Source organism: Cyanistes caeruleus, chromosome 3, assembly GCF_971803275.1.
Source record: "Cyanistes caeruleus chromosome 3, bCyaCae1.hap1.1, whole genome shotgun sequence".
NCBI classification, from domain to species: Eukaryota; Metazoa; Chordata; class Aves; order Passeriformes; family Paridae; genus Cyanistes; species Cyanistes caeruleus.
The window spans coordinates 87,831,399-87,846,526 of record NC_141703.1 but is presented as its reverse complement, the minus strand read 5'-3'; the positions used below and the strand labels follow the sequence as shown (position 1 = coordinate 87,846,526).

The following is a 15,128-nucleotide window of genomic DNA, read 5'->3' as shown; positions in this document are numbered from 1 at the left end:
TGCGCTGTCCCCGCCCGTCACGTCCCGCCTCGTCCCGCTGTCAATCTTTGCGGACAGACCCGCCCCCTCACCCGTCACTACACTCTTATTGGCCGAGGAGCCCGGCATCGCCTCCCGCGATGGCCGGAGAGCGGTTGCGATTGGGCGCGCCGCCGGGTCGGCACGGCGAGTCCGGCCTCCGGCCTCGCTGCCGATTGGCTGGGACCCGCCTGACCGCGCTGGGCTGCGATTGGGTGGGGCGGGGCTGTGGGCGGTGCCGCGGTGAGCCGCTGTCATGGCGGAGCTGAGCGAGGCGCTGCTGTCGGTGTTGCCGTCCATCCGGGTGCCCAAGGCCGGCGACCGCGTCCACAAGGACGAGTGCGCCTTCTCCTTCGACACGCCGGTAAGCGCGCCCCGCCGCCGGCCCGCTCGCCCGCCCGGGCTGCTCCCGCCGCGGCCGGCTTCCACCCCGCCGCCAGCCGGGGCGCCTCCCGCGCGGGGCCTCACGGGATTTGTGGTTCCCCTATGGCTGCGGCGGCCGCTCCCGGGCGGCGCGCAGGGCCCTCGCGGACTACTGCGCCCGGCGTGCCCCGCGGCGCGCCCCGCCCGCCCGCGGTGCGCTGGGGGCTGTAGTTCTGGGGTCGGGGCGGGCGTGGGCAGGGCGCTCGCCCCGATCAGCAGCGGCCCGGCCCGCCGGCAGCCCCTGGAGAAGGAGTGCCCTCGGCCCGAACCCTCCGTGTGGGGCCTCGCCAGGACTTGTAGTCCGGCGGGGGGCGGGGGGTCGGGCGCGTCCCCCGACCCGCCCTCGGCGGCAGAGGGGCGGGCCGGGGGTCCCGCCCTGCCCGGGTCTGAGCCACCCCCCCCGGCCTCGCCGCGCGGCGTGGCCCGGCAGGCGGGGGGCGAGGCGGTGCTGTGTCATTAAGATGGCAGTGGTCCCTTCTCCAGCCATCTCCACCCCGCTGGCATCCCTGCGCTTCCTGCGCTACCCCCGCTCGGCCTAAGTGGACCTGGGGAGGCGAAGGCAGCGGGAGGGCGAGGTCCCCCTTGGGCTTATTCGCGGGTGCCCGTCCGGGCTGAGCCCCAGCCCAGCAGAAATGGGCTGCAGCTGGAAGATACGGGTCCTTCGAGGAAGCAGCATATGGCATCCTGGCCCTCTTTCCCTCCCCGAGCTCCACAGCGATGCCTGACCATGCACTGCCCACTCTGTCTCAGTCCTAGCAGCTTCTGAAAGCTTTTTAGTGGTTTCCCATCTTTCCAGTCTCTGCATTTGTGTCCCCTGCCCTTTCAGTTTGAGAAGGGTATCTGCTGAATGAATGTGGTGTTTTCCAGCTGCCAGAGGGATGGTGGGGGGCATGTTCTGTATCCGTTTCCAAGCTGCTAGCAGGCTTTTGTACACACCAGCGAAGGTAAACTGTTCTGGTAGCCTTCCTCACACGGTAGCTTGGCAGCATTCCCTATGGCACTGGGAGTCGTGCATTTGGACAGGATGCCACAGTTTTGCTGGTAATGATTGTACCATGCACTGAACTTGTAAACTGTGCGTGCTAAGGGCATTTTACAAGATAAACTCTTGTGGAAACTCACAATCAGGCTTTCCTGATTTGGTAGCATCCTGCTTTAAATGAACACGCAAATAGTTTTTTAAATACATCATCATGACAGGAGTACCTGTTCTTCTGGGACAGCCAGGCTGGGGCTTGCCATCCTATTTCTTACTAGCTGTTTGTGGCTGCTGTGTTGGAATGAGCTGTTGCCATGACTTAATGAATAATGACTAGTCTGCCATGCCTATCCTAGCAGCTGGAATGGCATTCCTTACCGCCTCACTTCAGTTTTGTCCCTCCTTCCTTCCTTCCAGGAGTCAGATGGCGGCTTGTATATCTGCATGAACACGTTCCTGGGCTTTGGGAAGCAGTATGTGGAAAAGCACTATCAGAAAACAGGCCAGCGGGTCTACCTGCACCTCAAAAGAACACGTAAACCGGTAAAAAATAAAAATATGTACTCTCAAACTTGTTCTGAAATCGAGAGCTGGGCTGTGTCTGTGTATTCCATCAGATACAGAGTTTTCTGAGATACAACTGTTGTTTTTCCTGGTGAATTGAGGGACACACCTGCTTCAGTTCTGTTTTTGTATAGATTGCCCATGTTATTTCTGTCTGGTTTCCTTCTGTTCTCAGAGTAGCTTGATTTCAATCCCTAAGGCTTGCCACAGCGTGCCTGTCCCCTTATCTCTTATTTCCCTATTTCTTCTCAATGCCACAGAAGGAAGAAGACGCCAACTCCAGTGCTGGGGACCCCCCAAGGAAGAAACCAACTCGCTTGGCTATTGGTAAGGAAGCACCTATGTACTGTATGGTCCTTGTGTTCATCCAGTCCTCTGGAGCTGCCTGATTTGCCTCTTCTGCTTTACTCTTCTTGGCTAGTATCCCTAGCCAAATTCAGACTTCATGTTTTCCAGTGTGTCTCGGGTGAGCAGTTTCTGTGGAGCACTCATTAAAGTGGTAGTTGTGTTTTGTGTCCAAAGTTGCATCTTGTTTTCCCTGGATGAATATGATTTTATCCTCTGCCATGGCCCCTGCATGCCTGGCTCAGCTTGGTGTGGAGATCACCAGACTGGCACTGTTGCTTAAACACAACGTACCCAGCATGGGGCTGAATTAAGTTTGAGAAAATGTATGTTTGAGAAAAGTAAGTTTGAAGCTCCTGGCAGATAAACTATTTTTTAAACTCCTCTGATACTGAACTAGCATTATTGATACAGATGGGGAAGAAATTCATGGGAAATGCTGCATGAACATTTTTGTCTCACTAGGTATTATGAGGCTCATACTGGAGGACATACATATGAGCACTAAAACATAAACAAATTTTTAATCTTCCTTTTTTGAAAGAACGAGGCCGGTGTTCCATTACTGTCTTTCACTGACTGAGAGGGCTGTCATGGCAGTCAATGGAGATGCTGCTTATTTGGAGCAGTCTCAGCTGGTAATTTCTGAGCCATTATGGAGACACATAAAGGAAGGGACAGGAACATTTGTAGCAGTAACAGGTTCTTGGCTTGCTGCAAGCTGACCACTAGAGGGAAATCCAGAATCTGGACGGTGAATGTCTTGATTTTGGCTCACTTTTTCCCTGGTGTAGACGCCCAGTGACTCGTCTGCTGCCGGAGCACAAACACCACTATTAAAACTGTCAGCTGCTCCCTGTTTTGTTGGTGAGCTGAGTAGAGCCCCAAAGATCACTTCAAGCAAAATTGAGGCTGGAATCTCTGTTTCTTCAGATAGCCAGTGCTTTCATGTATATATATGATTATGCTGCTTTGGGAAAGATGAGGCCCAGTCTGCATTATGAGTTATTTCTCATGAACTCTTATGAGTTATGCATCCTGAATTCTACAAAGGTCATGCAATAGGTGTTGTCAGTGGATCAGCAAATATCTGCTTGTGATAGGAGATTAGTGGTGTGAACGGAACAGGAGAGAATAAAATAAAGTAGTAGCCCTGTGAGACAATGGTCTCAAGTTCAGGAGAAGTGTTCTTTTTTATCTTTGTTTTAGCTGAACTGTGGTGGTTTAGTTAATCCTGACATGGGAAATTTTTTTAAGTACTAGAATGATTTGTGAATAAAATGTAGCCCTAGATCTCTCTCTACCTTACTTTCCCCCTCTCAATGACAAGAAATCTACAGTGCTTGCCTCCTATGCCTGCATGTTGGCTGATGGATTTTTGTGGTGTGAATTGCTTATGTACCACCATGGAAAGGGAGGCAGTGTACCTCAGGGCAGGCTGGTGGCTGCTGACCCTCTTCCTCATCTGGAGCCTCAAGGTTCATGTAACCACCTGGGGAGACTTCACCAGTCTGGTTTATTTTGTTTAGGGTTCAGGAATTTTGTAATGCCCTGGGGGAGTGTGTATTGCTTTACTCTATGAAGTGGTACAGGAAATCTCTGTGCTGTGCTGAAGAGGCACAGAAGAGGGTGTATCTTATCTAGGTATCTTATTGCATGATGCTGGTGACTGTTTTCTAAAATCATTGTGTTCATACACAGCAGTTTGTGTGTAGTGTAAAAATTGTAGGTATCTAAGGAGGGAGTTGCAGGACTGGATATTTTTGACAAGAATGTTTTAAGGAAATACAGAGTGGTTATCAGAACTATGTTGCACACAGGATTCTTGAGGCAGAGGGACTGAGCAGCAAAAGCTTTCATTCCCTTCAGGGATTTGTTGCAACTGCGGAGGTTCAGATATTTGTTGCAGAGATTATTACAGTCACAGCATGCAATTTTTCTGGAAATAAAGGAAATTCAGGTTAAAAACATGGGGTTTAGGCTGCTTATTAGCCATGTGTCTTCTGCCTGTTTCCTTTTGGGATGTAGGATGTGAATACCTGCAGAACAGAGAAAGCCAAGCATTTCCTCTGAGTACCTACGTAATCCGAAAACTATAGGTGAGGGAATCTGCAGAAACTGCAGATGTTTTGATGAGCATCTATTATGACTCTTTACAACTGGCAAGTAACCTTTTATGTATGGATCTCCAGTTTCTGGTGCAATCTCTGGAAAGCACAGCTAGGTGGGCATAGAAACTACTATTCACTATACCTTTGCTCACTTTTTCTGCAATTTTGGATGTTCTGGTTCCAGAGGAGCTCCTCATTCTTCTTGCTTGAGTGCAGGACTCTAGATTATCCTTTCTGGAAAAGGCAAGAAAGAGAGGCAGGCTTCTTAAAGATGCTGGTAGACCTGACCTTTGCCTTGGCTTACAAGATGATCTCTTCATGCACATCTCCATTCATTGTCTTGTGTATTCTGGTTAAGGATGAACACCAGTGCTTTATCTTGGCTCTGTTCTGGCCAATTCCTCTGTAGAGGAGGTTTGGTTTTCTTCTTGGTTGTAGCCAGAGTCTGGAGATTGTTTTTAAGCATCTGTAAAAAGAGCTGGGAAAAAGAAAACTACTGTCATTAGGCTTATAATTGTTCCTGTGAAGTCCATACCACCAGCAGGGGCTCTGGGAACCAGAAGTGGAAGAAAGATTGTGGATTACTGATTTAGATCTTTGTCTTAGTCATGGTGCCTTATTTCATGTTAGCTGTGGGGGAAGAAGCTTTTCAAGCTCTTTGGTTTCACCTGTTACCACAATGTTTTTTCTTCTTGTAGGTGTAGAAGGTGGATTTGACATCACAGAAGAAAAGTTTGAATATGATGAAGATGTAAAAATCGTCATTTTGCCAGACCATTTGGATATTCCACGTGATGGGCTGGAGGGACTACCAGACATGGTCAAAGACAGGGTATGTTTGGGTGAAGGGCTGTGCTTACTGTTGAGGAAATGTAGCATTACAGAGAAGGAAACTGCCCTGTAAAAGGGATCCTGCAGAGCTGCTGTGAAGTCTCAGCTGGCAGTCATTAGGATCGTTCCGCATTTATGCTGTGTATTACAGAGTCCTGGCTTGTGTGTGGCTGAGGCTCCCGAAAGTCTCAACTGACTTGCCTAAATGTGGAGTGTTGTGGCACTGGAAGCTTCTTGTGCCGTTATCATGGTTGGCCAGCCCCTCATGTTTTCTCCTGCTGTCCTAATTCCAGATTGCCAGTGCGATTGAGGCCATCCTGACAGCAGATTCAGCCTCACGGAAGCAGGAGGTGCAGGCTTGGGATGGGGAGGTTCGACGCGTTTCCAAACACGCTTTTTCCCTGCACCAGCTTCAGAACGATGTCCGCATCCCACCGTGGTGAGCACAGTACTGGAACTTGCTATGTCACTCTGTGTCCCATCCTTTCTCCGTCCCCTGTGTCCCTTGTCCCATCCTTCTGTGCTGGGCTACAGAAGATGAGACTTTTGTGAGTGTCCGAGTGTGCCTTGTCACAGTAGATTCAGGGGAGGTGGCACACTAAGGTGTGTCAGGATTCTCAGTGTTCTGTAGTAAAAGAGGAATGAGATCACTCATACTGTGGATATTGCAGTGGGCAGCAATGCTGAGGGCTTGGGAGGTAGAACCCATAGGTTTTCCTTCTGATCTCTTTTTCTCTGTTACTCATCAACAGTGGCTGGAAGTGCAGCAAGTGTGACATGAAGGAGAACCTGTGGCTGAACATGACAGACGGAGCCATCCTCTGTGGTCGGCGCTACTTCGATGGCAGCGGTGGCAACAACCACGCAGTCGAGCACTACCGGGAAACAGGCTACCCGCTGGCTGTGAAACTGGGAACAATTACTCCTGATGGGGCTGGTGAGAGGGGGGATCCTCCCAGGGTTAGGGATGCCAGGCACAACTCAGGCTGACACAGATCTCTTGCAGGTTATCAGGGTGGTTCTGGCCATCTTGTGACCTGGAACACGCAGTGTCATCCCATTGTGAACTTGCCCTCTCTGACCTGCTTCTTGTGTGAGGCAAAGAACGAGCTGATTAAAAAGCCTTGCCTTCCTCCGCCCCTCCCTTGTAATTGGGAGCTTTCAGAATAATTATCCAGCTTGCCATCTGATTTTCTGTGCTGGGGTGTTCATCAAGGAGTCGTGTGCTCAAATCCTGAGCTGAAAGTATATGGCACAGTAACCCACTTTCCTTATTCCTGGCATAAGTGTACCTCTGTGCTCTGATCAGTGACAAAGTTGTCTTGTCACATGTTTAGGAGGAATCTCAGTTTTCTGTCTGTTACATTATTCTGCTGAGAAAGGGCAGCTCAGTTTGTCAAAACTCCTAATTCTGACTTCTTTCTTCATCCAGCTGTGAATTTGAAATCACAGGCCATTATAAGATTTTCTTTTGTCTATTTTCCCACATAGATGTCTACTCCTACGATGAGGATGACATGGTGTTGGATCCCAACCTGGCAGAACACCTGGCACACTTTGGGATTGACATGCTCAAGATGCAAAAGGTGAGGAGGAAGTGGTGTCCTCCATAGGCCTAGAGGGAGAGAAGCAGCTCTGAGGTGTCTTAGCTTGATTACAGCTTTCTGTGGCTGTGCAGAACCACTGCTGGTCAAGAAGCCCTGGGGTTTTTTGTCACATAGTTGTTTCATCTGCCTTTCTTGTTTGATTGCCTTTTTTTCATTGCTTTCATGTCCCTCAGGTTTATTTCCCTGGGGTTATGTGTCAGTACTGGGGCAGGGAGACTCCCAGGTGCTGAGTTGTTTTTTTTGTTAGTGTGTGGTTGCCATGCCTCTTTATTTGGAATAGTTCAGATTTCTTCCATATTTCTTTTCTCTCCTCTTTCTGTCCCAGGTATTCATATATATGAAAACAACTCTTGCTTCTTCCTCCTGTACTTACGGAATAAAATAGGATGGATTTGACTCTGTTTCTCTACAGCATTGCACTTTTCACACCTCTGATGTTTCCTTGAGTCTTCTTTGAGGATTTTCCTGTTCTTTCCCTCCACAGACAGACAAGACGATGACAGAACTGGAAATAGACATGAACCAGCGCATTGGGGAGTGGGAGCTCATCCAGGAGTCTGGTGTTCAACTCAAGCCCCTCTATGGGCCTGGGTACACTGGTATCCGTAACCTGGGCAACAGTTGCTACCTCAATTCTGTGATGCAGGTGCTGTTCAGTATTCCAGACTTCCAGAGAAAGTAAGTGAGCTTAATCACTCCCTTCCATTTGTCTGGGATCAGTACAAAGGTCTCCTAGAGCCAGGAGCTTCTGTTGCAGTAACCATGCTCAGAACTGCATTTTTACCAGAGGAAGCTGCATATCCCTTAGATTGCTCCATTTTACTCTGCAGGTATGTGGACAAACTGGAGAAGATATTCCAAAGTGCACCTTCGGACCCCACACAGGATTTCAGCACACAAGTGTACGTAGAATTTTGGTGAGAGAAGGAAGGCTTAAGGCTGCCTGGATGCATCCCCTCTGTGCTGCTTTGCTCCAGGGTTCTGCCTCAAGCCTCACCTCTCTCTCTCCTTGCCTGTAACCAGAGACACTGATCCTCAGTGATCAATAAGGAACTAAGCCAAGGAAGTTCATCTGAATGCCCTGGGTGGAGAGGACAGAGGGCACCCTGTGTACATAAGAGGCTCTGAAATGTATTATGTGTCTTATGCCTGTTAAACTGGGGGGATTTCTGGGAGGCAGCTTCTGTCTGCATAATAGTTAAAAGGGGCTGTCTGCAGTAGAGGGAGATGGCAAAGAGCAAGGGGATACATAGGTTTAGGCAGCTTTATTCTCAGTAACTTATGTATGGTTACATACATAAGGCTTCCCTCAAGAGGTACTGTGCCGGAGAATATGCTGAAGGAGGAACACAAGGTTTGGGAGGGGCTTGCATTTTATGTACATCAAGTCTGTGCTACAGCTGCTCTCAAACAAGCATGTGGAAGTTTGGGGTGGAGGAATGGAAGGTGGCATTTGTGGACAGGGAGTTCAGTGGTACAGGAGGATTCTAAATAATTTTTGGGCAGCCTGGAGTGAGGTGTACACTGAGAGGGGATTAAGGTGAGACACCCAGAAAGATTATAGCCTGAGTAAGGGGAAGAATTGGTAAGGTTTGGTTCCAGACAAATGGCAATAATGATGGGGAAGGACGGGAATGAAATGGAATAGCAGGAGGGTCTGGGCATAGGAGGAAATCGCTGAACACATACTGTTGTCCATTAAGTGCCTCATGCAGTCAATCTTTCCTCTGGGAAAACGTGATCAGTCTGCTCACAGCAGTGCTATTTCTGGCTCAGACAATTTCTCTGTGCCCTGTTGTCTCCTGCACAGTCAGACACTGCTCCATTCCCCCCGTCAGGCTGCAGCTCAGCTTGGCTGCTGCGCAGCTGCTGTGTGGCTCAGCACCAGCTGTTCCTTCATGTTCTACTCAGTGTGCAAGCAGTGGTTGAGATTGGCACCCTAAAGCCCTGGTAACTTTGAAGTCAGTGATGCCTCCAGGGGCCAGAGAGCAGACCACAATAAGATAATCTTGCCTGGTGCAGCAGAGAAAGCTGTTACCTGTGAGACTGACAGCCCGTGGCAGTGTTAAAGCTGGATGGGTTGATGGCTCCTGGACCATGTGAGATTGAAGAAATATTGATACTAATAGTGACTTTGTCATTCCAGAGCCAAACTGGGCCATGGATTGCTTTCTGGGGAGTATTCAAGGCCAGCTTCTGCAGATGGGGAGCAGCAGCCTGATCAGAAGGTGAGGCTTGGATACAGCATCCTCTAGATGCATGTGTTGGATGAGGTAATGTGTGTGCTATGTGGCAAAGGAGGGAGAGTCCTTTCTGGCGCTTGTTCCAAGGCCTGTCACCTGTAGAAAAGCATGGCTAAGAGTGCTTGGCAAATTATGACCACCTTCCTCTTCCACACTGTTGTTTGCAGGGTATGCAAAATGGCATTGCTCCACGCATGTTTAAGTCCCTCATCGGAAAGGGGCACCCAGAATTTTCCACTAACCGACAGCAGGACGCACAGGAATTCTTTCTGCACTTCATCAACATGGTGGAGGTAATGGTTGAGTCTATCTGGCAACTCATGGAATAGTCCAGCTTGATTTTCTTCCCCATGGCAAGGGGTGAGGAGTAGAGGTGAGAAGCTGGCAATTGGAGCAGAGAGAGGGAGAGCACACAGGGACATGGGCCGTCTAGCACCCTCCACCAGCGTGGAGAAAGAGAGGTGCTTGGCCATGTTTTCAGGGCTGATTCCACGGAGAAATCTTTCTTGGGAGTGGCATAGCTGGAGATGTAAACTTTCTTCTTTAGGAGCAGGAATGCCATGGCTTCCTGCAGTACAGAAGCTGGCTTTAGTTTTCTGTTTGCTGTCTTTTCCAGGGGACTGGGTACAGAAGTGAATACTCTTCAGCCATGTGTTGTGTGACATCATTGTTACTGCAGATCATTTTTTCTGCCATTCTGATGTAACTTCTGTCCTTCCAATCTCTCCCTCTTCAGAGGAACTGCCGCAGTTCGGAGAACCCTAACGAGGTGTTCCGTTTTCTGGTGGAGGAGAAGCTGAAGTGCCTGGCCACGGAAAAGGTGAAATATACCCAGCGTGTGGACTATATTATGCAGCTGCCTGTGCCCATGGATGCTGCACTCAACAAAGGTCAGTAATGTGCCAAGACCAAACCCTATGTTCATATATTGTACTATTCTTACAGAACTCCTTAAATGAGAAAGGGACTTCTTTGCCACTTCTGAGGCCAGATCCTTCTCCTGCTTTTGTGGGATCGGGCTGATTTCTTCAGAGGTGGTGTGACACGGTGATGTCCCTGTAGAGCCTTTCCCTCGGACACCACAAGCTGGGCTGTGATTCAGCAGCAAAACAGGAGTGACTGCAGTAGCAGGACTGTGCTCTGGAAGCTGTGCTCCGTTCGATGGCGTGTATCTATAGGCCTGCTCTGCCTCTGCGTGTAGCTTACACCAGTTGCTCTGGAGATGGTCCTTGACTTCTCTGCTTTATTCTCTAGATGAACTGTTGGAATATGAGGAGAAGAAGAGGCAGGCAGAGGAGGAGAAGCAGCCACTTCCTGAGCTGGTGCGAGCCAAGGTGCCTTTCAGCTCCTGCCTAGAGGCCTACGGAGCTCCAGAGCAGGTGGATGATTTCTGGAGCACAGCCTTGCAGGCCAAGTCTGTGGCTCTCAAGTAAGTGTGTGTCAGCTAAGCTATGATGAGCTGGCCATAGCTGCATCTCTGGGGGCTTCTTGTAGTGGCCTGGGGGAAGAACCATTGCTGAAGCTTTGTAGTCCTCGACACCCTGGGTCCACAGAACATTGAAGCAGAGAGGGGATCAGTCCATCAGTGCTGGAGTGGTTGCCCTCAGTGAGCGGAACTGCAGTGCTACTGAAGTCTTAGCCATCAGATTCCAGTTGCTGAGGGGCTACAAAAACACAGTGATACTTCAGAAAACTAGTAGCTTTTACTGTAAATTTAAAATTTAACTTTGGAATCAGTACTGACTGTATGATGACACTGATCTTGCACCATCTTTCAAATTCCTTCAAGTTTTTATCTGTTAGGATTTGAGCAGAACACTGAGTGTAACAGATACATGAGTTCTTTGAAAGAATGCTAACTTAAATGCTAGTAGCAAGGTTTAAAAACAGCTTTAATTTTTCTCACTGTCTGTAGCACATGCAACAGTGCAAAGTTGCAGTGACAAGATTACAAATGTAAGCAGCTTTCTGCTGTGATGCTGCACAAAACACTAGTGTTCTGTAGCAATGAAAGTCCTCAAAGAGTTGAAAGTGCTTTTCTAACAAATTCTCCATTATTAAGCAATAGGTACTATAAACAAACATCACACTCAAAAGTAACATTTTAGTTTCATTTTTACTGAGTTGTATTCAAATTATTTACTGTTGCTTAATTTAGTTCTATAGCATGTTACAATTATCACCTGGTTATGAGTGTCTGTCTTACTTATGGGTGCTTCTCCCTTCACAAACATTCCCCTCTGTTTCATAGATTCCAGACACTTTCTTTCTCAAATTGTTTAACTAAATAATGTTTAATCAAATTCAGTTAACTTAAAATTCACTGCTCTGTTTCATACCCAAAAAAGTGCTCTTGTGCTTGAAAGCTTCTCAGTTCCTGCAGGTGTATCTGTTGGTCTAATAAAAGAAGTTACTTCCACTGCATTCCTTAAGGGTTAGGCTTTTAATTAAACAAAATCTGACCAGCCTTGTAAAATACAGGATTGGAAGGTAGAGAATATGTACTATTTTTTTCATCTCAAAGACTTGCATTTCATGTCATCTTGCCAAGGCTTCTGCCCTAGAAATGGTTCTGTGTTTGAGGAGCTTTAAGCTCAGCACAGGAGAGCTGCACAGACAGGTGTATCCCCAAGCTGCTCAGGACATGGCCCTGCCCTACTCGCTGATTTCTTGGGTCAGCTAGATACCCTCAATCTCAAGCATTTATAAAAATATTCTGTGTTTCTTTCAGAACGACACGGTTCGCTTCTTTCCCAGATTATCTGGTCATCCAGATCAAGAAGTTCACTTTCGGTCTGGACTGGGTGCCCAAAAAGCTCGGTAAGGAGGATGAGAAGTACGGAGCATATAAATGCTGGGAGTCACCTATGGATATGGTCATTACTGCCAGAAGGAAAGTAACTATCCCAAAAGTTGCTGCAAGCATCCCCAGGGACTTACCCTTCTAGATCTCCCAGCCGAGTCCTTTGTTTCTGCCCCTACATGGAGGCTGAGCAAGACCGTATCTTGCAGATGTTTCCATTGAAATGCCAGAGGAGCTGGATATCTCTGCACTGCAGGGAACAGGGCTGCAGGAAGGAGAAGAAGAAATGCCAGACATCGCTCCCCCACTGGTGACACCAGATGAGCCCAAAGGTAGCCTGGGGTTCTATGGCAACGAGGACGACGACTCCTTCTGCTCCCCTCACTTCTCCTCTCCGACATGTTAGTGATTCTCCTCCTCTCTTCCTGATGCCTGACTCATTCCCTTGCTCTCCTTGCCTTGTGTCCCATGCTAGCAGTTTCCCACTTGCTCAGACTTTCCCTGTCCTTTTGTCAGCGATTGCCAGCTGCCTCCCTTGCATGCCTGTTATGCAAGGGTGTTATGCAAGGGGGTTTGTTGATTCCTGTTCTGTGCAAGATTTGGGGGGGAGGGGGGTGGCATGTCTGGTGTATTTAGAGGAGGCAGAGCTGGGATTTATACAGCATTTAATTGGTAGGGGTATTTAATTTTCACAAACCGCAGTGGGAGGTTGGGTTCAGTGCCTAGGGAAGAGCCAGTGCTCCCGAGTTCATGGGTTGAATCGTTTTGTTCTTTGCCTGTGTGTGAAACTGCTCTTCTGAAGAAGAAAGGTGAGAAAAGCCGAGAGATAGAACTTGGTGTGAAATAAAGCCAGGAAGTGGTGGCTTTGGAGGCTGTGTGACACGAGACGAAATGGAGCCAGCAGGGATGGGTGGGAGTGGGTGGCTCTAACTTCTGTCTTCCCACAGCCCCCATGCTGGATGAGTCGGTGATTATCCAGCTAGTGGAAATGGGCTTTCCCATGGATGCCTGCCGCAAAGCCGTCTATTACACAGGGAATAGTGGGGTTGAGGCAGCCATGAACTGGGTCATGTCACATATGGACGATCCAGGTATGATGCCATGGCCACGGTGAAGCTTCCTGCTGCTGGGCTGTTGTGCTTGTGTCCTACTACCACAGTGCAAAACTGAAGTAGTTTGGACTTGGGCTGTACCCTTTTGGAGAGATCTAATTACTCTGAGCTGTGTTGTGTTTCCCGCTGCAGACTTTGCTAACCCACTAGTTCTCCCTGGATCCAGTGGGCCAGGGTCAACTATTGCCTGCCCAGACCCTCCTTCAGAAGACAGTGTGGCCACCATTGTCTCCATGGGCTTCTCCCGGGACCAGGCAATGAAAGCGCTAAGAGCCACGGTGAGAGGCACGGGTAACGTCAGAGTGCAAAGATTTTCTCAGGAACAGGAATTCTCAAGTTTACTGTCTTCTTCTTCTTCCTTCCAGAACAATAGTCTGGAGCGTGCTGTGGATTGGATCTTTAGTCACATTGATGACCTCGACGCAGAAGCTGCTATGGATATCTCAGAGGGGCGCTCGGCAGCCGAGTCCATCTCTGAATCCGTCCCTGTGGGTCCCAAAGTGCGCGATGGGCCTGGAAGTGAGTGCCAAGCCATAGGAATGTGGATTTTGGGGAGCAAAGGCAACACGATTTTGTCATTCCTGATCTATGATCATTCCTGATTCTTACTCTTCTGGCTACTGCAGGTTTTAGCAGCAGCTATCAAACAGCTGGTCTGGTTGTAGAGGTAGAAGCAGGGAGGAAGAGGGAAGGAATGGCAAAGTAGTCTAGACTCTTCAGGATCCATGAGGATTACCTGGAAGCCAGTGTTAGAGAGGCTGGAGAAGTGACATCGAGTGAAAGACAGAATGGGCTGTGCTGCTTTTATCCAGTGGTTCTGGGAAGCTTATTTTGCCTTTTTGGTTTCCACTGAAAAAAGCAGTTCCAGTCTGTGCACAGAATTTGTGCCAGTGGTGCTTGGCTGCTGGGTTCCATAGGGAGGTGGAATCCCTGCTTTACCCATCCACCACCCATGGCCCAAATAAAAAGTTGGAAGAGAGAAGACTGAATGGAAGTTAACATCTTCCATTTCCCCTTGGGTTTGACCTTAAGACCACTCAGTCACACTTGATGGGAATCCAGTTATTATTACCCAGCAGATCTTCCTCCAGGGATCCTTCTCTAGAGAGGGCCTCGTACAGGGTGTTAGGGAGTAAGACACCTTTCTTCTTTCCCTGACAATTCTCTCTTCCCTCCTTCTTTCAAGAATATCAGCTGTTTGCCTTCATCAGCCACATGGGCACTTCAACTATGTGTGGACATTATGTTTGTCACATCAAGAAAGATGGCAGGTAAGGATTTCCACAGTGTAAGGGAACTGAGGTACTGCTTTAAATTCCCATCCTCCCGTTTCTTCAGAGGTCGTGGCGGGGGTTGGGGCTGAGAGCAGGTGAGTGGAATCAAGTTGTGTCTTAACCACGGACTGGCATTCCCGAGCTCCTCTTGTGCCTGTTGCAGGTGGGTGATCTACAACGACCAGAAAGTCTGTGCTTCTGAGAAGCCCCCCAAGGACCTGGGCTACATCTACTTCTATCAGCGGATTCCCAGCTAGAACATCCTCTTGCTGTGTGTGGTGGGGGGAGTGTGGGCTGAAGGTGTGGGGGGGAAAGGGGTGGGGGCAGTGAGGGTGGGAGCCAGGGTCCTTTTCTTCCCTGCTCCTTTCCCCAGTCCCTTCACGGCCTCTGTGGAGACACAGGAGGAAACAAAAGTTCACTGACTAATTGACTGGGGGCTGGAGTCCCCGTGGACATGAGTGAAGGGGGTTCAGGGGGTTGGGAATATCTGTTTCTTTAGGAAATGTCCTCACTGTCTTCACCCCCGTGACACACAGCCCTAGTGCTTCGCTGCTTGGTGGGATGATGCCACCTCCTTGCTGTCCGGAAGGAGAGGAGGGGGCTTGTGTGTACGTGTGGCTTGTGAATGGGGGGGGTTCCTCCTGCCCGCCCCGTCGGGCGGGGGCGTGGGGCGGGCAGCAAGGCGGGCCACGAGCAGCGCTTCCCCCTTGTGTGCCCTTGACATGCCAAAATACACGAGGGACAAAATAAAAGTCGGAATATCCCCCTGGCTCCTGTCTGGCCCCCGCCTGGCTGGGGGAAAGCGCGGGTGGGGCGAG

At 49.3% G+C, this 15,128-nt stretch overlaps 1 protein-coding gene and 1 long non-coding RNA gene across 3 annotated transcripts; one reads left to right on the top strand and one right to left on the bottom strand.

The window, feature by feature from the left end:
* Nucleotides 1-112: 112 nt before the first annotated feature.
* On the top strand, nucleotides 113-15,079 carry USP5 (ubiquitin specific peptidase 5). 2 transcript variants are annotated; one of them, XM_086882652.1, is made up of 20 exons: nucleotides 113-382; nucleotides 1,838-1,963; nucleotides 2,245-2,311; nucleotides 5,139-5,272; nucleotides 5,565-5,710; nucleotides 6,024-6,208; nucleotides 6,763-6,857; nucleotides 7,363-7,556; nucleotides 7,709-7,780; nucleotides 9,025-9,106; nucleotides 9,289-9,414; nucleotides 9,858-10,011; nucleotides 10,376-10,550; nucleotides 11,853-11,941; nucleotides 12,134-12,256; nucleotides 12,872-13,015; nucleotides 13,169-13,314; nucleotides 13,402-13,555; nucleotides 14,223-14,307; nucleotides 14,474-15,079. In XM_086882652.1, exons 1-20 carry the CDS (start codon nucleotides 275-277, stop codon nucleotides 14,565-14,567), a joined length of 2,499 nt encoding a protein of 832 aa, XP_086738778.1. In that variant the 5' UTR covers nucleotides 113-274; the 3' UTR covers nucleotides 14,568-15,079. The 2 variants fall into 2 exon arrangements, with proteins under 2 accessions (XP_086738778.1, XP_086738777.1); XM_086882651.1 differs by having other exon boundaries at nucleotides 196-382; nucleotides 12,134-12,325.
* LOC147654316 (uncharacterized) lies at nucleotides 8,129-12,342 on the bottom strand. Its single transcript, XR_015284945.1, has 2 exons — nucleotides 12,062-12,342; nucleotides 8,129-10,785 (listed from the first exon to the last, which is right to left on the bottom strand). It is a non-coding gene; the product is annotated as an uncharacterized LOC147654316 (long non-coding RNA).
* Nucleotides 15,080-15,128: the final 49 nt, after the last annotated feature.